Source organism: Seriola aureovittata, chromosome 23 (assembly GCF_021018895.1).
Source record: "Seriola aureovittata isolate HTS-2021-v1 ecotype China chromosome 23, ASM2101889v1, whole genome shotgun sequence".
Taxonomy (NCBI): domain Eukaryota; kingdom Metazoa; phylum Chordata; class Actinopteri; order Carangiformes; family Carangidae; genus Seriola; species Seriola aureovittata.
Window position 1 is genome coordinate 1,917,778 of NC_079386.1, and position 26,404 is coordinate 1,944,181.

General features: G+C 41.6%; 1 protein-coding gene across 1 annotated transcript in view; it reads right to left on the minus strand.

The window, feature by feature from the left end:
* Positions 1-26,404, minus strand: part of peli3 (pellino E3 ubiquitin protein ligase family member 3) — a 29,582-nt gene continuing 3,178 nt past the window's right edge. The window contains exons 2-7 of the mRNA XM_056369743.1: positions 13,976-14,176; positions 10,971-11,100; positions 9,971-10,072; positions 7,464-7,688; positions 2,409-2,597; positions 1-841 (exon numbers count right to left, since the gene is read on the minus strand). Of these exons, the coding sequence (XP_056225718.1) occupies positions 242-841; positions 2,409-2,597; positions 7,464-7,688; positions 9,971-10,072; positions 10,971-11,100; positions 13,976-14,148 (1,419 nt within the window). The 5' untranslated portion in view covers positions 14,149-14,176 and the 3' untranslated portion in view covers positions 1-241. The remainder of the gene's footprint in view (positions 842-2,408; positions 2,598-7,463; positions 7,689-9,970; positions 10,073-10,970; positions 11,101-13,975; positions 14,177-26,404) is intronic.

A 26,404-nucleotide genomic window follows, 5' to 3' on the forward strand; every position in this document is an offset into this window, starting at 1 on the left:
TTCATTTCAACACAGTTTATTTACATGTTCTCCATACACCTCATAGTCCATGTGAAGCCTTGGCATCTACTATTGCATGTCGCTCTCAGTTCATCATATTAACAGTCTTTTCTCTGTATGGCATCAGTGCTTCCTCTTTCAACCCACACTCCGGTGTTCAGAGCACACAGTCTTTACTGAGCAGGTCTACCTCTGTCCAGTCCACCATCTCTTTCCTCTGAGTGGCTCCCAGGTCTGGGCTTCAGTCGACGGGGCCCTGGAAGATGAGTTTGATGTGGCCCTGCTCCCCTGTCAACCATGTACCACAGAAGGGGCAGGCAGCATGGAAGGCGTGGGTACCGTGGGGTAATGGGATCTGGCTCCACCCCACCACTGTCTTTTCTGAGCATACATGGCCACAGGGGCAGAAAGCATGAGTGGGCGGCCCAGCATCCAGGTACAATCCTCCCTCGCAACCCAGCCACAGCGGCACATAGGGGCCCACTCGCCGGCACATGGGGCACTCCCTATCCCCGGTGCTAGCTGGCGCTGTGCCCCCGGGGCCGGCGGGACCCTTCTCTTTACGGTAGCCCCAGTTGTGGTAGCCATGCACATGCCCACAGTTGACGTAGACCCAGGGCTGCTTCTTGTCGACAATCTCGCGCTGGGCCAAGCTGGGGAAGGCCAGGGTGTTGAAGCCCACGGGACACTGTGGTCGGGCGGCGTTCAGCTCCTGGCGAAGGGACTCCAGCTGTTTGAGGGTGGGGGTGTGGCGCAGTCCGGCGGGGGTCCTCCACAGCAGGGTAGCCCCACACAGATCAATCAGAGAACCGTCCTGTAGGGTATTGGACTCATTTTCAACCTTAAGAGAAGTACAGAAGGAGGAAACAGAGCACGGGAAAGAGAAACAGGGAAGGTACATCAGTTTTCATCACTTTCATTATCAAAGAGACGATGCACTGATCCAACCTTTTCTCTCCAGATACCCATCCAGCCGAACAGATCAGCGCATACCTAGAACCAACGTTTTGTGATGGGGCTCTGGTGGGTTTTTGTTAATCTGAGAACAAAAGCCAACATTTGAAGCAGGGAGGTTTGGTCTTTCTGTTGAAGTGGAGTCCTGTAACGTTGAGTAGAGGTATATGAATGTCTTGTCTACTAGAAGCTTTTGTGATATTTGTTTTTTACGTTGATTTTCTGTTGTTTCCAAATTGAGAATATGATGAATGGATGCATACTGTACCTGGTGAAATGGGTTGTCATCAAGGCTTCTATCTACCTTGCCTTTAATGTTTTCTCACTAGTGTGTATACTGTTAGACCAGTAGCCCCAACATCTGTCACTCTGAAGGTGTTTGAGCGGGTCTTCTGAGAGAACCAGAGAACTTCTTTCCCTGACGTCTTGCAGAGAAAGAAGTACTCTACGTCTGCGGTCATTCATACCTGTGCTGTACTGACTTTACATAAATTCTGTTTAAGCTGTTCAGGTTTTTTGGATGCCAACAACTTGAAGGTGACTGTTTCCAAAACAAATGAAGCTGATGTTGGACCGTAAAAGTCACAGTGGCCATTTACCCCTGGTGATACTCTAGATGGTCAGGATTGTCAACAGATAGAGACCTACTGATGCATGGACATAATGACCTCATGTACTGGGAGGTCAATACTACAAGAGTACTGAAGAAAGCTCAGTGAGTACTTTTCCTTTAAAGACAGCTAAAAAAGTTTTTCATATCAAGGTACGATGCAACATTATCATGTTTCTATTGAGGGTATCCAAACGTTTGTCCTCAGGTCAAGACAGGAGACGGTCAAATCGGTACCAATTCAACGCCAGATTCAAAAATCACATGCTGGGAGCCCCAGCAGGGGAAAGGGAATCAATAGCTGTGTCCCAATTCAGGGGCTGCATCCAAAAAAGAAGGCAGTCTCCGAAGGTGTTCCCCTTCATAGTCATTATAGACTGTGAAGGCCGGACGAGGCTCCTATCGCATAGCAACCCTGACAACATGTAACTTTTTTCACAAAAACTTTAGGTTTTAAGGCCCTTGGTTATAGTTGTACCATTAGCTGTTAAACTAAGCTGAAACCCAAAACTTACATTTAAATCAGGCTCTCTGTCAGTGTTGTCTGCTGCCATATTATTTTCATTCCAGCGCGCAATGAATCTTGGGATATGGTGGGCAGGAACTGGCAGGAAAAGGAGGCATTTGAAGGAGCCTTCGAAATGGGACAGTCTAGTCGCGCCGCTGTGATGCAATCAGCCTTCAAATGCAGCATCTAAAGGATGCAGCCGTTGAATTGGGACGTGGCCCGAATCCCAGTAACTTCAAGTTCTTGGGTCGAGTCAAGGTCAATAACCTCAAGTCTTGTGACCGTATCAAAGCAAACACAGGACTTTGTTTCCCATCAACTCCCACTTCAACTCACCAGTTTTCCTCTCTGCTGAGCTGAGCGGGTTTCCCTCAGGGCAAAGACGTTGCCACAAACTGAGATTTCCCTCCAGACACCCGGAGCTGGCTCAGACACAAACTCCCCTGCTGGGTGCATCACCAGCACCCCGTTGGTGGTCAGGCCGTCCATCAAGCCGTCCGACGTCCTCCATTTGGCAGCCCGCTCCTAAGAGACCCACACATATGCACACACACACACACACACACACACACAAACACAGATAGAGCAGGCAGACGCGGAGGTTAGGGGAATGATGGGGAGGCACACAGGGATATAGTGGAGGTGCATGTCAGAGGTGCGCTGGCGAGAAAAAACAGCTGACGTTGCTTTTGTTCTGATACTATATTTAGCTCAGTACAGAATGACTACTGTACTGACTAATACACAGAGATGCACCCATGCATAAGAATAACCTGTTCCTGAGAGAAAGAGAGGGTGTATGATGAACACAAATTAGCTCTCATGGAATGAAACAGCAGATTTCTGGCATGTTTACCCTCATTGCAGCCTGGAGACTTAGTTCTGCAAACATTTCTTTGAGGCCGTTGCTGCTCTGGAGGAAAGAATAATTTTTTTTTAGACCAAAAATTACTGTACTGCTGTACTCATTAGCATTTTTACATTAATAATGGTTCAGGTGACTATGAGTAAGGGCTCAGAGTATTATTACCAACTCTACAACCCTCAGCTCTACATTGCGTTATAGCATCTTTCAGCTCATTGTTTTGGCTTTACAGTCTATGACTAAAATATTTTGGTTCATCAACCTCATTTCCAGTAGCAGCAGGGATATACCACCACAGCACAGGCAGAGGGCCTAAATGCAGACACACAGGCAGGCTGATGCAGCATGGTGGCTTTTAATAAGCAAAAACAGTCTGAGTCAAACGAGTGGACAAGATGCGAGAAGCACAAATCCAGAAACCGACAACACGGAAATAAACACAGGGAGCAGGTAAAGACAATCTGACAGAGGATTAGTGAGAGTGATGAGAAAACTGGGATCAGGTGTGTGGGTGGGCAGGGAATCTTAGGTGGTTACAGGTGAACAAGTGGAACAGGGAATAAGTCCATCTTGTGGGTGAAAGGACAATTGTAGGTCTGAAGGGGAGAAGATGGAGATGGAAGAAAGTGAGCATGGTAACCCCCCCCCCTCCCTGCTGTGCCAACACAGGCCACTGACTGGAGATCAGCGGCGAATGTTGGCTGGGCCGCCAACTGGGGAGCTGGAGCTGACTTGACAGCAGCCCGCTCAGGAACAAACTCAGGAACAGGCTTGTCGTCAGACGACTAAGGAACAGACAAGACATTGGTGGAGATGGCCGATGCAGGGTCCAGCTTGGGGTCCGGCTGGGCGTCCATCGTGGTGCAGGGCAGTGGAGGCTCTGGGGCCCTGAGCAGCTGACACTTCGCTCCATTTACCTCAACAGTTGGAGCTGGGAATGATGTCAAACCTGACTCGACTGTGTCCCAGTACAACAAGTTAGAAGCTTGTTATTGTTGTTGTTAGCACTACCAGTTGCATTTCCACAGATAGAATTTGTACAGTACTGCGTGTACGACAGTACTGTGCGCTAACTAACAGTATATTATTACAACTTTCATTTCCGTTAATGTCCAGATTAGCCATTGTGGATTTTAAGGTCGGGGTTGTTGAGGTTCTTTTGATTTTCTGAGTCCAAAATCAAACTTCAGGGGGTGTTCCTGTTGAAATCTCCGACTGGGAACTCTGAAATTCTGACTTCTCAGGTCAGATGAAATGCACCATGAGTCCTTGTGGTGCCGGGCCGCTGAGTCTCTGTGGAGTTGGGCAGCTTGAGAGCCAACCTTCCTTCTAGGGACACGTCCTCTAGATATCTCTGGGACATGGTCAGGCGAAGGTGACTGATGAATGTCTTCACACTCAGGATCAGACAGGAAGCTCTCAAACCCAAGTCACATCGGCTGGAGTGCAAGCTGAGGTACAGGCTGCAGGCTAGCATGCTGGTGGCTAGCAGGTTGATGGCTAGAATGCCGGAGTATGCAGGCTGAAAGACAGTCGACTGGGACGCTGGCTGGAGGCTAGCAGGCTGTGGTGCAAGCCGGATCTTCAAATGAAGTGTCTGCTGGTCTCTTGGTCAGATCATATTGTCAGGGATCACTGATAATGGCACAGACAGAAGACCCAAATGCAGGAACAAGGGCAGGCCGGTGCAGTGTAGCAGCTTTTGTGAAAACAGGCTTATAGTCAAAGGAATGGATGAGTACAGACAACAGGGAAATAAATGAAGGTTGTAGGTATATGGAAAACACGAAAGAATAGAAACAGGAACAAGAGCAGTGACAAAGGCAGGTACAGACTGAATGATGAGAAAACTGGGATCAGGTGTTCGAGTGGGCGGGAAAACAGGTGATTACAGGTGCACAAGTGGAACAGGGAAAAGTCTGGGTACATCTTGTGGGCAAAAGGAGAATGGTAGTTCTGAAGGGAAGAAGATGGAGATGGAGGGAAACTAGGATGCAAACCGTGACAAGGCTAGCAGCAAACACAACACAGCGACAGTTAGAGACTAGCTGGATGATTCTTTGCTAATATGTTTTCAGCTTTCAGAACCAAGTGGCCAAAAAAGAAACAACAGGTAAATTCTCAACATGGGAGAGTTCTCAGTGTGCCGTCTTTAATTTTTCAGCTAGGGTCTGGATATTGATGCTGCATATGTGTCAAATATATCTTAATTTTAAACATCAAAATCACAACATCATCAACATCCATCTCATAAAACCAAACTTGACTTTGTTAGCTTTTGGGTTGTAGAACCTGCTGGTACATGCATCCCTTGTGTGCAATTTGAATCCCACCTGGGAGAGGCGAAGGTGAATTCATTTAATGGAAACCCACAGATCATAAAGAGGAAAACTGGATCTGTTATGATGGAAAATCTTTGAGGTCCCATGCACAATCATGCATTATTTATCTATTGCACAATAACAGTCTCATGTGCGTCACATCCATCACAGAGTTCAGAGGTGAACCACAGAGAACCAGCTCACACCTGATTTTTAGTAAAAGGAAATATTTGCAATATTTCTTCCATGAATCAGTATAACTGTCCTGATGGCTGGGGGAGTTATGCAAACCCCAGTTGTGTGTGTGTGTGTGTGTGTGTGTGTGTGTGTGTGTGTGTGTGCGCGTGCTGTGCACTGGTTGATGACGTTATCTCTCTGACTGCTGGCCTAGTTGTCGTGGGTCCTGATGAATCTTGCATTAGATGAAGTCATGCTGTCATGAGAAAGGGCTATTATTGGTTTGCACTTTGTGCGCCTACATGTCACGCTTCAGATTGCCCCACCCAGCACTTCAGCTGTGGGCTGCAAACTTTCACATCCAAAGGAGGAACTACTAACTGAGGAATGGAAAATAAAGTAAAATGTATTTATTAATAATAATAATTTATAATTTGAAAAAATAACACGTCATCCCAATATCTAAATGGGTCGGGGTTAGTTTCCATAATTAGTCTATAGGTGTTGTTTGCTAAACTAGCTGGGTGAGGCTGCAGACAGCTCTGCTGCTGAGCTGCTGTGATGGTACATGACTGTGCTGTGTAAATGAACCTAAGAAATGCAGCTGTCTATTAAAAGACTATCTATCTATCTTTCTTTTGTAGTTTTGGCTTTTACTCTTTTCTACCAGGAATGATAAACCTGTGATCAGCAAGTCCCATACAGACATATAATATATGACATATAGGTTCCTATATCAATGTGTCACATATAAAGAGGTATATAATTATCACATATATACATCCTCTGGATATATGAAGTTTATAACATGTATGAAATACCCATAGAAAAATCTATATATGTACATATATTAAAATATCTATGGTTCATTTTTATATGCTATAACATGTTGTGACCATATATATCATTTATATGTGCAAGTTCATTAAACAAGTGAAATATAAAAATACTACATGTTTATATATGTTTTTTTTTATGTATGTTTTTCAAATGAATTTCTCACTAATCTTAAGCATGTATCTTCTCATTCTGGGAAAGTGGTCTCAGACTTTTGGACCCTACTGTATAATATCAACATATACTGACAGGCTTCGGGATGGATATATATTGATGTAACATACAGTATGTCTACAATATAAACATATATACATAAACATCCATATTTGTGTTGCATATATATATGAAATTGTTTTAATTTCTAATAGGTTTCATACACATTTTTTGTTTTTACATATGTGCCATTTATTTTATATGTAAATGTTTTTCATATATGGAAATTCAGTGTATGTATATCCAATACATTTGCGTTGGGGTGAAAATAAAACTATGATTTATTACAGTTACAACTTACTATTGATGATATCACATATAAAGACCAACAACCATTAACACCTACGGGCAATTTAGAGACGCCAGCTAACCTGCATGTGTTTGGACTGTAGGAGGAAGGTGGAGGAAACCCACACAGGCAAGAGGAGAACATACAAACCCCCTGTTTTTATATCCAAACAGCTTCCACACTCCTAAAGCCTGTTACTGGAGCTAACCCACCACAGCACAATCCATCCGGTCAGTACAATATCATCATGGCCGATATACAATATGTAAAATTTGTTTTTATAGCACCATATAAAAAGTATTTAAAGACATACTGATGATATTATAATGTGTAGCATGTTTACTGACTGGTTATGTAACTACACGTGTATCTGTAGTATCTGTAACAGCTTTACACAGTAACACAGAGAGCAGAAGCAACACTTCAAAGATCCAAAGATCTGTCATAACACACACACGCACACACACACACACGCACACACACGCACACATACACACACACACACACCCACCCATGCTTGATCAAGCCAGGTCACATGCACAGACAGTCATCCTCACAGCTATGATGTCACCCGTGGGCGGCACAGCCGTGTCCCTGCTGTCGCTCTCACTACGGTTGCTATGGTTACCACGGCTGACTCGTGTAGTTTACCAGGAGAAGCCCGGCACCCGGGAGTTCGGAACACTCACCCCCAGGAAGATGTTCTTGGAGGAGTCGAAGCCGGCGGCGTAGATGCGGGCCGTGTAGGGAGCGCTGCGTTCGCACATGATGCGACAGGCGTAGCGGGAGATGGTGCTCTGAGCCGACTGTCCTCCGCCGCCACCCTCCCCCGCCGCACCCCCACCCTGACTGCTGCCGCTGCCCGCCGTGTCCGTCACCACGAAGTCGATCATGCTCTCTGTGGACCGGCCGATCTACGAGAACCAAGAGAGCAGCACTGATGTGAGAAAACCACGTGCTGGTTCTACTTCCTGTGTGTTCTGTGGAGGAAACAGAGGAACTGCAGGGACTGATGCTGATGCTGATGCTGACGATGATGCTGATGCTGATGATGATGCTGATGCTGATGCTGACGATGATGGTGATGATGATGCTTATGCTGATGAGCCAAAAGATGAAGTTTGTCCTCATTAGTGAAACCTGTGCTAAAGTAGAACTTCACAGGATGCTCCACATTCCTCATTTTAAAGTTTCTGATATTCCTCCTCTAAAACAACACACAATCTAAAAGTACCACTTTATTCTTGTTATATTACTTTTTTTCTTGAAATATTAGGAGTTTATTCTTGTAAAATTACAACTTTATTCATAATAATATGACTTTTTTTCTTAGAAGAGTGGCCCTAACACTCTGTCGTAGTAAAGAGATGTTGCTGTTGATAGGTTGGACTGGAGCCCTGTCGGTTTGTATGGATCTCCTTGATGATGAGAGAAGGTGGTTGAGCTGCTGAGCGCAGACACGTCTGACTCATCTTCTCTTGTGGATCTTATCTCCTCAGTCTTTTGTCTTCCCTCCTTCTGACTGAGACTCTCTTTCCTCCCTCTGTTTCTCTCTCTTGCCCTGGTTCTCTCTCTCATGACGCTGCATTCTCCAGTCGTCTGACAAATCTGCTAACAGATTACCTCTGTGCTCCCTCAGAGCTGTGTGTGTGTGTGTGTGTGTGTGTGTGTGTGTGTATGTTATTCTGTTCATTGACTCTCCAGGGCTAGGTACACTTACTGTTGACACCTTAAAGGAACAGTTCAAGGTAAAGGAAGAAGGAGTATGACTGATATCAAGTGATAGCCTAGCTTAGACTGCTAGAAAGAGATAGCTATGTGCTTTCTGAAAACAGCTGATTAGCATGTTAGCTTCAAGTAAATGTGTTATGGATGAATGTAAGAACTAAATACTGGACTCAAATATGTCAAGTTTTCTAACTTCCTTGTTTGCAGTAGTGTTTCTCCCATTAGGACCACAGACTTCACATAGTGATAACGTCATGAAAAACTCGGAGAAAGTCTTACAAATATAAAACCTCCAAAAATGATAGATTCAAAATAGAAAGATACTGACTGACTCTGTTTGCTGTTGGAACTGAGTCTTATACCAGAGTTTTACACCTTTCTTTTATAATACAGGTCAATGGGGAACACTGACACAAAATGCAGTTCCTCTAATGGCCACTAGAGTCTGGCTCCAACAGTGAGTCAGTCCCCATAGACTCCAACTTTACAGCAGAAATAAACATGTTTACAGCCTGGTACAAAAATAGTTTTGGCCTTGTGAACGCACTCAAGGCGCCTCAAGGGAATTTGTTCAAATTTGGTAGAAACTCTGACTAGGACTCAAGGATGAACTGATTAGATTTTGGTGGCTAAAGGTCAAAGGTCAAGGTCACAGTGACTTCACAAAATGTGGTATCGGCCTTGTGAACATGGTATTTTGAGAACTCCTCGAGGGAATCTCTTCACATTTTTGCACAAATGTCCACTGGGTTTCAAGGATGAACTGATTAGACATTTGTGGTCAAAGGTCAAAGGTCAAGGTCAGTATGACCTCAGAAAACACTTTTTAGCCATAACTCAAGACTTCACTCAGCAATTATGACATCATTTCATGCTTTCTATGACTCTGGAACAGAGATGTAACCTGAAACTAGTCTGAGTGGAGGAGGCAGACAACCACGAGGAGGTGGAGGAGGTTTTGGAAAAGATACACAAAGCTTGATGATCCATCATTTAACAAGCAGCTGCAGTGGAAGAAAGCAGCAATTTAACGATAATAATGTCCACACATGTGGAAAGATGCAGGCAATGTAAGATGCAGGCCGTCTATCTACAAACAAATAAAATCATAGACACTAAACCCAAAAATATGAAATAATAGAAAGTTCCAATTTCACCTCCTGCACCAACAATAAAACCTCCAGAAGATAGACAGAATAATCATCTAACTAATTGAATAAATGTAAATCAGATTCAAACTTGTGTTGTCATATGAGAAGCCAGGTTCAAAGGTGTGGTTCTCTCTCCCGTCATGGCGAACGTACCTCTGTTCTGACTCCTACTGTTCTATTTCTACAGCAGGTCACAGTTAAAATGTTGAGTTGGCACATGTGTGTGTGATTGTGTGTGTGTGTGTGTGTGTGTGTGTGTGTGTGTGTGTGTGTGTGTGTGTGTGTGTGTGTGTGTGTGTGTGTGTGCAAACACTGACCTGAAACATGTCTGTGTTGGTGTCATGGGTGTACTCCACAATGACAGAGTGGCTCCGTGACAGTGTGTAGGAGATGCTGTGCTGGCTTTTGTTGCTGAGTGCCTGCCAATGGAGAAAACATTATCCAGGTCACATGACAAGGAGAGCTGAAGGTCTCCTTCAGGACAATCTATCCACAGGACACTTCCTGTTGTAATAAATGATGTGATTTATGATTAAAATGTATTGTTCTGATAGAGCTAAGGGAATGTTTACAATGTCTAAGTAATAGTACAGAACATAGATAAAACACATTACTATATTACTATTACATTACTACAGAAAACAAGCAAGGCTGAGAGTCTACAGTCATGCTAGCAGCTCTGTGCAGCTGTATTTGGGCACAGCTATGATTTGAGCTCAATGCTAATGTCAGAATGCTAACATGCTCACAATAGCTGTGTCCCAATTCAGGGTATCCTTCTTCAGAGGCTCCTTTTGAAGAAGGATTGTGTCACAGCAGTGAGACTAGACTGTCCCATTTCAAAGGCTCCTTCAAATGTGTCCTTCGTTTCCTGGGCAACAAAGGCTCCAACAGGTGGATCCTTCGTGGTCCAAACTATCCCAAGATTCATTGCGAACCGTTAATGAAAATCATGTGGCAGTGAACTACACCAGGCTGTTAGAATCTTAAAACCTCAAGTTTTTGTGAGAAAAAAAAAGTTATGTGTTGTCAAGGTTTCTAGGCGACAGGAGCCGTGCTTTGAAACGCAATGGTAAGGGAGGGAATCATCAATAATAATCACTAATCAATTTTGAAGGTTTACTACTTGAAATGTTACCTCCCTCACTGTGATTTCATTTGTTTTAACTTTTCCTTCAGAGATTTCAAATTATCATGAAGTTCCATGACAGATGAACTTGATAGTAGAATTTTCTTGTCTCCTAGAGTAAAGAATCTGGTTCCCTTCAGTCTGACTGACGTCCTGCACTAGAGAAGACCAGTACTATGACTCCTCACCTTTGACACCAGAGGTGTTGAGACATTGTGGATAACATCAGGTTTGACCCCATTGGCTTTGGGTCTCTTATAAAGGGCCAGACGACTTCTTCTGCGACCCTTGTCCCCATTGGCCAGTGACCCATTGTGCCTGTGAAGCATAAGAATAAAGTGTACTTAATTGTAACATTAATTAATTTCAATTTTCATTCACTGATTTATTTCACTTGCATCTACTTTTCCATTTGGATCTCTTGGTTTTTTGCAAAAGCTAATGATACAGCTCTTCTGATGGGTGTAAAACGTCCTATTCATTCCAACTGAAAATGTTATGTTATCAATAGGGTAAACTATTTGTTATTAAATCTCCAACAGTGCAATGCTTTGCTGGATGTGTGAAGTGCTGTTATTCAACACTGTACCTGTCAGTGAAGGTGAAAGATTATGACTCATGTTGATGACTCATAGGTATCAAAAATCAAATCTACTGAGTATTTACTATTTTGCTGTGATTCTAGACACAGATTAATAAATGTTCAGTACAAATCAAATTAAATTGCGTCTATAGATGTGATAATAAAAACAAAAAGACATACACTCTTAATGTATTAACTTGCAGTAACATGAAGCATGACACTGAAGAAAACACTTAAAAGTTAACATGTAATCCATCCATCCATCCATCCATTAGCTATACTGCTTATCCTTATAAAGTGGCCATTTGGGAATTTTTTACACATGACCTGCTGCTAAACACTGAAACCTGTTAGCAATGTCTAATGGAATGAAATGGAAATGACATGTAATCATTAATTGATTGTTTCATATCCAAAAAGAACATTTTCAACAACTACAACTAGACTTAAAAAACATTTTATTTACCTATTTAGAAATTGTAGTCTGATTTTAATTTGGTTAAGAGACAACAAATCGTTTGGATCTGATATATCTGTATTTCCTGCCATATGCTTTATTTTTCATAATGTTAAAAAATATATATTAGTTTTGCTGGGTCTGACCCTCATTTCACTGCTTTGCTTACGGTTCATTGTACCTTGTCATATGACAAATAAAACTCACTTATACCTGGAACATAAAATACAATAATATAAATATATATTATGAAAAAAACATAAACATAGAATATAGTAAAATAATTATATTATAACCCTGCCCCTTCATATTATTTACTTAAATTAGGAAGATTAGGGGTCCTACAATTGATCCCTGTGGAATACCCCAGAATAATATTTACATACTGAATATGATATTACTTTATCACATCCGATATCCTCCAATTTATTGTATTAAATTGAATGAGTTAATATATTATGTGCCTGTATGTAACCCATTGTCCATAGTTAACCTGATTTAATCATTTAGGTCAACAAGAGCTGACTCTGTGGAGTCTGATTTCCTGAACCCAGATTAGTTCTAAATAATATAGTATTTACTCAAATAGGCATCAAACTGATCCAAATAAAATATCATTTGTCTTTTTGTATTTTTATCTACTGTTACCACTCATGAGTATTTCATGTTATGCTTATAATGAACAGCACTCGCTCCACTCATGTCCTGCTGGCCACAGAGAAGCCATGATTGGATGGATGTTGTAAAATGTCAGTGACAGGTAATCTCCCCCTCTCTCTGTAATCACATTGACAGAGAACCAAGTCATTCTCATCATCCATCAGTGCATGGATCAATAGGTCGAGGAGTGGAAGCATATGTCTGTGTCTCTGTGCTTGGAATAGCACCATACCATCCTCGTGGGAGAGATATCCTTCTCTCATACTTGTATGCAATATAACACGTCCATTTGTCTGTCTTTTTGTTGTTCCTCGTGGAGTTTAAGGTTTAAATTGGCCACTGTGGCTCAGTGTGTGAATGAAGATCTTTGTGTGAAGTCAAATGAGCTATTTTCCCTCCGACTAATTGACTCAGATAAAGCTCTTCTGTAAGGTATTTTACAGTAGATTGGGCAAAAAGTCATTCACCTGACTAGTGCCCAGCCTGTCCAACAGAAGAACCAATGAGATGAGTGAAGGGTTTTTGTGATAACAGAGTTATTGTCACACTAATCCAGAATATTAAGAGGCTACTAAGAAGCTGGTGTCCTTGAAGCCAGCCACAGATTTAGCAGTTGATAAGTACTAAAGAGCTTTTTCTTATTACTTTCCAAGGTGCGTGACTTAGTCTGCAAACTAAGCTTCTGGTTTTCTGGGCCAAGAAACCCACTGGATCCCATCTGTTTGGCTAATCGCTATAATTTCTACCATGGGTGGAGAGATAGATACATAAAGGAATAGCTAAATTAGGATGATAAAATTAGGATGTGGTTAGCCTAGCTTAGCATAAAGACTAGAGAGATAGATACCTAAAGGAATAGCTCAGGTAGGATGCTAAAATTGGGACATGATTAACCTAGCGTAGCATAAAGACAGAAGAGATAGCTATATAAAGGAATAGCTCAATTTGTATGATAAAATTAGGACATAGTTAGCCTATCTTAGCATTAAGACAGGAGAAATAGATACATAAAGGAATAGCTCAATCAGGATGCTAAAATTAAGATATGGTTAGCCTAGCTTTGCATAAAGAAAGGAGAGATAGATACATAAACAAATAGCTTAATCAGGTTGCTAAAATTAGGATGTGATTAGCCTAGCTTGGCATAAAGAGCGGAAAGATAGATACATAAAGGAGTAGCTCAATTAGGATGCTAAAATAAGTGAGAATACAGCACTTGAGAGATTGCAAGCTCTTATGAATCTAGTTCTTCACTGAATTTAAGCCAAAAGAGACCCACTCCGAGGGGAACCCAAGGACACACACATAGACCTGTGACCCAGAGAAATACAATCCTACCCTGTCAGACTGAGTATAATTTAAGCCCGGCTTGAATCGGATCTCAAAGACTAGGAACCGAGTGAACGAGTGAAGCCTTACACCTCACACAAGCACACATGCAGACGCACAGTATGAAGACAATGTCCTGCAAAAGACACACTTCAGTATCTCACCCTAAGACGATGAGCTCGCCGTACTTGACGGGCTCCTTGTCCTCAGGGAAGACTCCGTCGTGGGGTTGTGAGCTTGTGCTCAGAGGAGGTGAGGACTGGCTCTTGTTGCAGGATGGGCGCAGCTCCAGAGATGGGGGGGGACACAGCGCCTCTGAGCTACCCTCCAAAACCATGCCCACCGGCCACAACTGGGGCTCGCTTCTGGGGAGGGGAGGATGGATGTTCAGAGAAAGAGACAGACAGAAAATCTTGTGTTACCAATGAAGAAATTTTTCTTCAATGCAATGGAATAACATGAAATAAAACACAAGATAATAGTTGAAAGAAGTACATAAACTTTTTGGTATGTGGTCACGTCCTCTGTAAATAAAAGTGCTCCCTCCTAACACTTAGCAAACACTATGCGGGAGGCTAATAATCCTATGCTTTGTTAGGATCCATAATCACATGGAGTTTACAGTATCAAAATTTGCATGGTTTTATAACTACTTCATAAACATAAAGAGATGAGAGGAAAGAAAATATAACAGCATCAACTGGAGATCAGACTCAGTCCACACATGGTCAGTGTGTGTAATGCTAGCTAGCTATAGCTAATGTCTTCACGTTTTATACATTGGCCAATTTGGGGCAAATAAACAGACTGCAAAAACAGTTAAGTGGTCACGTGATTAAGGGTGAAAACAATAAGCCAATTATCCATTATTACCCAATCCTTAGATGATATATTTTTGGTTATATAGTTTTCAATGTTAGATTGAAAGTAGAAAATCATGTATCAAACATGGGGAAACCTTCCATAACAGTATTATAATTAGGCTCTGGCATGTGATCAATAATATTGAGTTTTACAATATTTCCTGCCACATGCAACATTTTTCATAATATCAAAATGATTAATTTATTTATTCAGTTCAGGTTTGCACTGACCCTCATTTCACTGCTTTGCTTATTGTACATTGTACCCTTGCATGTGACAAATAAAACTTTGCTGTTTAGTGGCAGCATCACTTATAGCTGAAGCATAAAATACAATGATATAAATATGTATGATTTAAGAAAACAACTGAAACATAAAATACAACAATATATCGTGTATCACGATACTTGGGCGTGACTGTATCGCAATATAACATTTTGGATATCATTGGACCCTACTATAAACATATGTCTACATATATGTTATGTACATATTTTCATTTTCAATACCCAATCCTTCACATATAAAGCTTTTAAGTACTGTTATATGCACCATTATTAACTACAACCATAGACTGTGGAAACATTACGTCATAATTATATCACCGAATTTTGAAGCCTTGAGGTATCTTTACGCTAGCTGCCACTGTTAGCATTAACTGTCAGTAAATGATGCTAGAACAAATCATGGACTGTTTAATGGCTGACAGATCTGACCTCTGTTGGTCTTAGTGAACTGCAAAAAAGACACAGTTCACACTGTATCTTTGAAAATATCAAAACTATACAACAAATAAAGGGAAATTGGCAAAACATGTTTATCCTCACAACTACCGGTTTCATTTTGTTGTTTTGCTAACTTGTCATTGTCATTTGGGTGCAGGAAGGTCACAATGATGGGGGTCATTGTTCCAAAGTTGCGATCTGGGTCAAATGCTGCTGACGTCATTATCTATAGCCTTCAGCTTCACATCCATGTTTGCATCCAACTCCAGCAGCCATAAAATCAAATTGTGTTCTTCCTGCAGCACAGAACGGGTGGCTAGCTTCAGTCTTTGTGACGTTGGCTCTTCTGGTAATTGTCATCCTCTTTATGCAGCTGAAGTACTTTCTGTTTGCTGACCCGGGGCCTTTACAGAGCAGCCAGCCCATCCTAATAGGATTGGATGGGCACAAGTGATCAAGCTGTTTGCACAACAGCAGATAAACTGATACCTGCATCTCTGAACCCTGCTAATACTCGTGATGCGATGTGCTGCGCCATTTTACCCGTGGTGATGAATTACACTTCATGACTGCTGGCGAGTGATATGGAGCCCAGGAAGGAGGAGCAGTGAGAACGAGGGGGCATGTCCTCTTCAGAGGCTCTTACAGTTAACAAACAGATAACCATCATTGACAAACTGCCACATCGGAGATTCTTAACAAAACCCAGGAGGCGTGCAGCCACCAAAACCCAGAGGTGGAGCAGGTTCAGTATCACTGCCTCTTATTTCTACAAGAGCATTTCAAAGCTTTAGATTGCAAACTGTCAAATTAAACTGAGGGCCTGGCATTAAAACACATACAATCTTAGAAATCCACAATACACCAATAAAATGCCCAGTGACAAGCGTTAAAGAAACTGGCAACAGAGCAGACTATCTCAATATGCTTTTTAGCACAATGTGAATATTATGCTAAAAAGAAGAGTGGGATCACTTCTACCACTGAGTCACTGTGTGGATATTTTGACATTCATTTTACACAAGTCAAACAAAGCTCAGTCCCTGTCTCTGCACTCAGGTTCTAAACCAGTTCTTAATGCTCAAGCCTATTATTAATCAAAAGTGGGCGAGACCACCCACACAGTGGAAAGCTAGCGGTGCAAAAGCATGACAAAGCCCTGCAAGCTTTGTTCTCCCTTTGAGCAGATTAGATAATCATTCTGGGAGCGTAAACATAATAATACTCAAAACACTGTCCCCAGTTTGGACTCGCTCCTCTTCCTTCCTGTTTGAATCTTCTGTGTCAGCATCCACAGAAAACAAACCCATATAGACTACACCACCCATAAGTGAACTGTCATCATTAGACGTGATCGAATTCTAAAGAGGCACGATGAGAAGAAGACCTCGTCATAATCAAATGATGGATGACAGTAGGCAGATTCAGGCAGCCAGTGGCCATTTCATTACCAGAGCTCTCTGTTGCCCTGGCTGGATATTGAGCGTGGTAGTGATGCAGAGTGGATTCATGGGAGGCCACATGGACTGAAGCAGCCGGGATGAGAGCGAGGAGGATAAGAGGAAGAGGAAGGAAATGAGAGATGGAGAGAGAACGTTGTGATGTCTTTGTCTCCTCTTTTGTCTGTGTTGGAAAAATGAGGGATTCAACTATCTGATTTTTTTCTTCCATTATCTCTTCCCTTTTCAATACCAGTTAAGGCCTGTATACTACATGATGGTGTGGTAACATGAGCGTTGATGAAGAAACAGTATTCAATGAGGATCAGTAACACACCTGAATCTGATCCACTAAACAAGGTTGTCATTGGCCCCAATATCAATCTGTTGCATCAGATTAGTGCTTCTCTAAGAAATTCTGATGGGATGGGTCTTATTAGGACCTTTACTCAGTAAAAAAAACAGTCAGGCTCCCTTAATGTTATTACAATGTCTAAAAACAACTGGACCTATGTTCTATATGTTGGTGAGTTGTGTTCTTACATTTTCCTGAATGTTTCCATCAATTCTCAAGCCAGAGATCATATCCTCTATGATCATGTGTCAGTGTGTTTGTCTGACAGAAGTTCAACATTTTTATCTAGTTTTAAGCCACATACACTTTTTACACCTTGGTGGTTTTCAGCTCTATATTTGAACCAGATGAAGGATTTTAGTCGTCGGACGTCTGGATCTGAAGTTATCAGAGAAACAAGCTGAGGAAATGTTAGACAGCTCAGCTCCCAGCTGCTGGAGACGTCCTGTCCTGTGTCACTGAAGAGCGTCAGTGAATCTTTAAGTTTTTAAGTCAAACTGCTTTCTTCAGAGTTTCTACTGGTTTTAATCCCCTGGTGTGTTTGTTATGGAGAGGAGGACACCTCTGTGGATAATTCAGCTGCTGGTAAAAACCTGCTGAACGTCTGCTTCATAAGTTATCAGAGAAACAATCAGAACAAAGGTTAGCATCAATCTCAGCTCCAGCTCCAGCTCTTCCCTGAGCTCTTCCCAGCTTGTCCTCTACGGAGGACAGAAACTCAATGGAGTACCATGCTATTTCATGACATCACCCAACGCCATTACAGACTGTGCTTTTAAATGATCCATAAGACTCTCATGCTTCTGTGTAGACAAACTTTGATAATATAATCAAAAGAAAACTTTTACTCCCGAAATCAGCAACTCCTCACAATCACAGGTGTGGGGGCCTGCACTGATTGTCCCAACTCAAATAAGAAAATGTTAAATGTTGTGTAAATGTTACACAAACAATCTGTACAGGTATAAAAGAAGCAGCTCTGAGTAAGTAATAAGTATTTTACACCTGTACAGATTTCCACTGTACTTCTGCTTCACAGGCGATAGAGGATGTAAGGCTTCAGTCCAGTGGTCGAGGTCGCTTAGTGGTTTTTAATATAAAGATGATTTGTTGTTGAAAAGCTACGACCACAGCACAACAGCAGAGATGATCATCCTCCTGTCAGAACACGGGAGAGCTTAATAAATATTTTATTGTAAATGTGGAGTCGCTCCTCTTTTCTCCGACTCTCCACTGTAAATAATCGAAGTGAGAAAATTACCACGAGGATAATCCATAAAAACAAAAGAGCCATGGCTGCCAGGGGTGAACGAGTGAATGCAGATGAGGAGGAGGAAGAGGGACGGGAGGTGGGAGTCAGAGGAGGAGGAGGAGGAGGAGGAGGAGGAGGAGGAGGAGAGGGTTTGAAGGGCGAGGAGAGGTGAAGGAAATGAAAGGAGGGGCAGATGTCAGACGCTGCTGGAAGAAAAAAAAAAAAACACCAAACCTTTAACGTATCTGTGAGGATGAGGAGGAGAGGAGGGAAAGGAGGAAGAGGAGAGCAAGGTGGAGGGTGTGTGTGTGTGTGTGTGAGTGTGTGTGTGTGTGTGTTTGGGAGTATGTGTCAGCAGGCGCATGTGCGGAAGTGGCGGGCTTTGGCAGGGTGATGGATTGCCTGTTCTGTGCCACGCATTTTCTAATCAACCCACAGCCACATCCTGGGGGTGGAGAGAGATAGAGAGAGAGAGGGAGGGAGAGAGATAGAGGGGGAGAGAAAGAGGGAGGAGTGAAACAAAGAGAAGCTGTCTGACAAAGGAAGACAAAGGAAGCAGAGGATAATAGAAAGAAATAGATGAAGAGAATTCAGTCCATAGGAGCATGGTGGAGTGGCTGTAGGGTCTGTGGTAGGAACGACTGAACACACACACACAGAAACACACACACACACACACACACAGTGTTACACAGCACAACACACTGCAAATAACACCGCCCTGTAAACCCCACAAAACCAGCCAACCAGAACCACGCAGCATAACACACTGTACCACAGTGTTACACCAGAGCTCCACATCACAAAGACGTGTCTCTACTAGAAAACACATCATTGTTGTCGTAATGCATTAAGAGTGCAATGTAAGGCAACGCTACAAAACCCTGTACAACACAACACACACATTGCATCATCATTGATTCATCACAACAACCAATACACATCTAATTTGGTCTTACTGTCATTATGTGTCAGTCTATCTTATAGGGTAAACCTTATTGTCATTAATGAACTCATTCATTTCTGGCTCTATAACCCTCAATTCATGTTTTACCAATTGTAGGTAGACTTGGGCTGATATTCAATAATATCACAATATTTCCTGCCATATTTAATATTTCTCATAATATAACATGTTTTTGCACGGTCTGCTCTGCTGCTGAGTCCGACCCTCATCTCACTACTTTGCTTACTGTACATCTAACCTTGGTATGTGATAAATAAAACTGCTGTTTAGTGGCAGCTTCACTTATACCTGAAACATACAATACAATAATATATTACTCCCACACAATAATATCGTATATCATGATATTTCGACTGGCCTGTAACGAGGTATTAAATATATTGCCCAAGCCTGATTGTAGTTATGAAAAAAAATCAATTAATTCATTATTCTGGTGAGTACTGTGTCATCAAGATGGTGAGAGCTATGACAGTAAAACCTGACATGTAATAAACTGTACATTTTCATTAACTGCTGAGATCGGGGAATGCAGCGATGTCTGCAAGAGGAGGTTGGATGGGACAGGAAACATGAGCAGTCACATGATCAGACACGTAAACAAAGCCACAGGATAATTAAACGTATAAAACAAAACAAAGATGAACAGTAAAATTATTACCCAAACTATCCTTTCTTAACATTACAAATGGTGCCTGCACAACTCTGTAGCTTCAATATGTTGGACAAACTGTGCTTTTATAGCCCAATGTGTAATAAACATTAGACTTCACATGGGATTAAAATACACAACACTACACAAGAAATCACATCATCACACTACACAACTTTATTTCCAAGCCACTTGGTCAAATGTTACCACGGAAACCTTTTTCACATGCTAAGATATAGCATCTGATGACCTGTGAGTCTAGTTGGTGAGCTACTGTTGCTGGGATGCTAGCTAATGTTGTTGCTAGCTAGCAATAGCTCGCCTGCCAGGCTTGCTACATACCAGTCAGAAGACCTGTTAGCCTGGTCAATAACCAGACAATAAGCTGTCAGACAATAAATTGTCTGGTTAGCAACTAGGCTAGCAAGTGACATAAATGATGAGGAGGTTAATCGTTATGATTCATGAGAAGCTTTTCTCCAGCGGAACAAGGTTAAATAAAACAGGGTGGTGTGACAGAGCTAATATGACAGCTCCTCTATCCATTTTTGTTTTGTGTTGAAAACCAGTGGGGAGGTTAGGGGAGACTGGGGAGCAAGAAGTCTTATTTCTCCAATCAGAAACATGCTACAGTGACGACACTCAGTTAGAGCCTCCCTTCCACCAGGAAGACAGAAGACACATTCAACATCTGCTGCTGCATTTACTGAAAACTTGGAAACCTGAGCTTTTTGAATGAATTGAAACTTACTGAGTTTGAATCGTTGTTTTGTCGACTTCTAAGTCACATGGGTCGCATGTGTCAAGGTCAGTGTGTCTAGCTAGCACATGATGTTCTGTCATGGCTGACAGGGTGGAGATGGTTGCAACAAGGTATTGTAATTTTCCCGTGGCTCAGCAGCACAAATCACAGCAGACCACACAACAGTGTTTTTCAACATTTTAAATAATACTATAATGTTACTGTATATTATATGATTGTAAATTTTCAGAATACTTTACGTTTTGAGATTAAAATCAAATGTTATTTTGTGAAATTTAATGTATTTTTAATACATGAAATTCTGCAACTGTCCCTGACCGTGTTGCAACTGTCCGCAGGGTTGGTTTCAGTTGTAATGTCTGAATTTTTCCATTCAAATAAATATGTAGTGAATGATCTGTCATATGTAACCATCTTTACATGGTATAGGTCATTAGCAGACAGATGGAAGTTTAATATATACGTTTAGTTGGTCTTTTAGTAACTGAGAGAAATGCAAGTGTTGCAACCATCCCTATTCTCCCTTATAGTACAGGCCAAATGATTTCAAACTGCATAAAGCCTCACATAATGGAATAACTCAGGCTGGAAACAACAACATATGGAAAAAGATCATTTAAGTAAAAATAGATTCACTGGTTCCAGCTTTTCCAGTTTGATGATTTGCTGCTTTTCTAAGTGTAAATTGAATGCATTTGGGTTTTGGACTGTTGCTTAAACAAACTGATGTCACTTTGGGATTTGAACTTTATTTTGACATTTTATGGGTTTGGCGAATCAGAAGGAAATGAAACATCTGTAACACATGTTTGAATATGATCATTTAGCTTGACTTTAAAACAACCAGTCAAATGTTATGTCTGTAAAACTGAACAGATACTATCAATGGTTTTGATATTGCAGCTCAGTTCCCTCTCCATCCTGTTTTTCTTGGACGGTTGTGGTCCTCTTTTCTTTTTATGGCTTCCCTCTCCTTCACTCTCTCACCACCCACTCCAGGGGAAGGGCGAGTGAGTGTGGAGTGTGTGGGAGAGAGAGAGAGAGAGAGGGAGAGAAAGAGTCAAATTTGTCTCTTGCAGAAACAAATGAACAGAGAGCTAAATATACTACAGCTGACAAATGAACTCTGCAGTGAATTATGGCCTCATGACAAAACACTATTTGTCCTTTTCAACCTGTTTCAATACAGATTTTCCACCGTCTCTGCATCTGTTCTTGGTCACTGGATCTGACATGGAGCCGTGTCTTTAATCAGACATGTAACTGTACATTTGCTTGTGTATGTTTTCATATTTGAGAGCATCAGAGAGCCAGAGAGCACGTCTGCTCCACGTTATGTAACACTTCATATTGTACAAATCCTACAGGCTAGTGTTATGAACTTTCATCTTACCCTCCCCCACTGCCAGATCCAGCCTCCACTCTTTCCATTTTTCTGCTCACATTTGGTTTCATTCATTTTTTTTTTTATTTTTGCTTTTCTTTATATCACCTGGGATGTTCTCAACTGATATTTTCAGGTGAATGTAACCTAGTTCTAGGCCTCTGTCTCACCCACATCTCATTTTATATTTTGTTTTTAACATGTTTCTATGTTCTTTTCTATTGGTGTATGTAATTTCTTTGTTGTAAAGCCCTTTTAGCTGCATTTTTGTATGAAAGGTGCTATACAAATAAAGTTTATTATTATTAAGTTTATTTTAAAAATGTATGGTGTTGACCAGTCAGAGCTTGGTAGGACTAAGACTGGGGACTGTAGCTAGCTTGGGTTGCCTTGCTGTATTTATGAAACACAGGGATATGAAATATTGCTAGGTGTGGATGAGATCAATATATCTGTCCATTTTGTTGTAAAATAACTGTAGGAGTGTGCCTGTATTACACATCCATACAGTATTATATAGACCCTCCCTGACTAATAAATATCTTTCGAAACTGCAAATCCACAGAATTTCCTCAATGTCCTAATATTTTGTTGTAAAAATCCTTTAAATTGATATTATTCTTCACTTGTTATAACTTGTTACACTTGTTATGTCAGCCGCTGTTAACAACTATCACAGCTTCTGTGTCGACTGGAAGTGAAGTTGGTGGGATGGATATGTCGCTGACTACGATGCTGATGTGATCTTAACTTTCACACCAAATGTACAAGTTTGACATTGTGCAGAGAAAAAACATTATTTCCATGACAGATATCGGCTGCAGCACAGCACCATGGCTGAGCGAACACAGTCCTGATCTTCCACAGTCTTCTTAACTTTGACCCTAAATACACTGGCCACCACAATACATCTGTAATGAGAATCTGCCACGGTAATAATTAGATTGAGAGGTTTAGGTTTATCGTGCTGCTGAATGACAAAAGTTTCTACGATGATGATGATTTGATAAGAAGTCTTAACTTTTATATAGATGTGCACTGAAATGATGGTTATTGATGTTCATAATGTTGTTGATGGATCATGATAATGGAGATGTGTCATTCCCTTCACAAACATCTCTGAATATTAATACACATTCAAGATGATATGACACTGTATGACATCAACTCTAGTGGCATTCATAATTATATTAATACAACACGACCATAATATAACATCAGGTCCTACTATTGTCTAAACCAGAGGATCAGACATATACCTCTTTATAGTTACTGAAACTAACAGCCGTGTTTCTGAGAGAAATAACAAAGATGGAAATGTTACATAGTACAAACAAATGAAATTTGCCTACTGTCACTTTAGGACCCACAACAGTCTAACGTAACATACCAGAATCATAAAAGGGAGGACAACAAGGAGAGGAGGCATTCCTCTTAGACTTTAATATATACTCAAAAAAATGAAACAAACAATACAAAAATGTGTATAATAATTTCAGACATCGCACAGTAGCTATGTAAAGCTAGGTAACGTTACCAGGATCATCATCAGCAAAGTCCAGCACTGTAATCAAAAAGCTCTGTGAGGCGAAGCTAAAAGCTAAAATTACACTAATGATAACTCACCTGTTTACATTTTTATATGGCTTAAAGTTATGTATAATTGAGGGTGCAGCCTCTTTGAGTGACAGGTGGGTGAGCATATGCTTGCCACAAAGCAGCAACGTTACACTCCACACGTGCCCCTCCTCTTTGGCCATTTTTGGATTAGCTGGGAGTTAGGGGCGGAGTCAGACACTGCCAAGATGCCTACGGTAGAGCAGCGCACTCTGAGCTTCAACGCCGCTCTTCAGAAACCTGTGGGTGACATCAAAGAGGCTATGCCCATCTTACATACAGTCTATGGTTCACCATCTTTTAGTGTTGTTAGCATGCTAATAATTAGCACTAAACACAGACTGGATTAGTTTTTGAAGGTATATGTCAAATGGACAAAAAAATATTATGAATGCTATGATTGTATACAGTCTGCAGCATGCTAGTAAGCTGCCTTACTGTATTACCTGCATCATTAATCTGTATGTTCAGTGCAAACCTTACATCATCTAGAAGTTTCTCTCCATGATAAGAAACCCATCCAGTATTATGTAGCTAGCAACTGTGATATATTAGTGTGAGTGTGTGTGTGCGTGTCTGCTGCAGTGCTGTGATGGAGTATGTGTCCTGCAGTCCTGTCTGCTCCTAAATATCCCTGCTGTCTGAGACGCAATAAGCCCATACGAAATGAGGGAAAAGAGCAAGAATGGAAATGCTCAGACAGAGAGAGAGAGAGAGAGAGAGAGAGAGACTGCACCTGTAGCACTCATCAGGTCTAATCTGAACAGTCCCGGGAGGCCAGGTCACGTGACTTTGTTTGTAGACCAGCCTCACAGCCTCAGTGGAGACGAAGGTGAAAGGAAATGTTTGAGACTCTCACCTTTGTTCTCTCCTCTCAACATTAAGCACAAGTCACTGCCCTTCAGACAGCTGAGAGAGAAGCCAACATACCACCCAAACTAATGAGCCGCCATCATGGCCTCCTGAAGGTCACCATCAGGGTTTCTGGAGTGATGCTGAGACTTTATGATGATATTTAATATCAATGAAGGGACAATCAGTAAGATATTTGTGGTCCTGTAGCTCAAAGGATGAAGGATGAGATGTCTAAGTGACATCTAATGACCCGACAATTATTTGGTGCTGAGATCTCAGCTTCGGGCTCAGTGTTACACCATATGGTTACATCATGCTTGTTGCTATGCAACATCAAGTATGACAACAGCTTCTGAGCTGCCTCACAGAGCACCACACTTGGTGATTGTGATAACTGGAAATAAGTCAGCATTTTTGAACCGTGCGGTTCCAGAAAATAAAGATCATGGGTAAAAATACACCGGCTGATGTCACCTCCACAAATGAAATGAAAGTGAGCTGAGGTAAAAGGTTTGGATTTAACAGTGCTGCTGGCAGCCAAAAAACCAAAACAAAATCGTAAATCATAACCTTAATGACCTAAATTAAAGGATATTTCCAGTAAATTACAACTTGGGTTCTGCTGCTAACAATCACTAACTGCAGGAAGTAAAATTTGAAGCAGGAAGTTGGTTTGTAAACTGTGTTGGATTCTGACAATGGGAACTCTGGGTAATAACTTTACTGTTTGTCATCGTTTTTTTTTTTTTCCAAATAAGTTTGGCTAACCTTGGGGTTTGTTTACAACCTGTCTGATCGTCTGACTGCTTGTGTTTCTAAGAATAGTCCACCCAGCAAGTTGAAAGGTCACCTAACTCCGCCTCTATCTGCTACCTCCAACTGTCTGTCAAAAAGCTACAGATGAGGACATTGTTTGCAAAGTAAAAATAAGTAGAGCTCCTACAGCAGCACTGCTTCTTGAAGGGGCCACTATAATTTGCAAGATGAGGATCACCTGACCAGCTAGCAAGATTCTCCACCGGTACTGATTATCTTACAGTATAAGTAATTTTAACTTAGTGTACTGTAACATCACCTCACGTGACCCTTAGACAGCAAAATTAAACTTATGGCCCAAATATGCCTGTGTCCTCGGCCCGAGTCTGGCCCATATACTTCCACATCTGGGCAACGTCTGGCTGTTATCCTCCAGTATTGACTGACAGCCAGAAGATTTTCTGTGTGTGTGCCAGAATTGGCCCACATGTGGAAGTAGCATCTGACAATAATGCTGAATATGGGCCAGATTTAGGCCGTGGAACCAGGCGTATTCTGGGCCAGAAGAAAACAACATGTGGCCCAAGTATGGGCCGGATTCATTTTACTGTTGCTTTGAATGTTAACAGTAACAGTATCACATTTTGCCTCACTTGACCTGTCGCACACCATGGATGCTAACAAGTTTGCCTACCTAATTTGCATACTGATGTCCGATCACGATGCAGGAAGAATTTAGATAAGAATTCTTAGTAATGCGAGATGTAAATGCAAAGGCCCTATGATCAGATGTCTTTATGTAGACTGCAAGTCAATAGCAGGTTTATATCAGGTCTTTAGTACAAGGCCAGTAAACAGAAGGTCAGCATCAGTATGGTATCCTCATTCACATGTAAATCCAGCCTCTGTGTTGACAGCTTTGCTCTTACACAATCCCCAAGCGACCCTTATTACCCTTGACAAACTC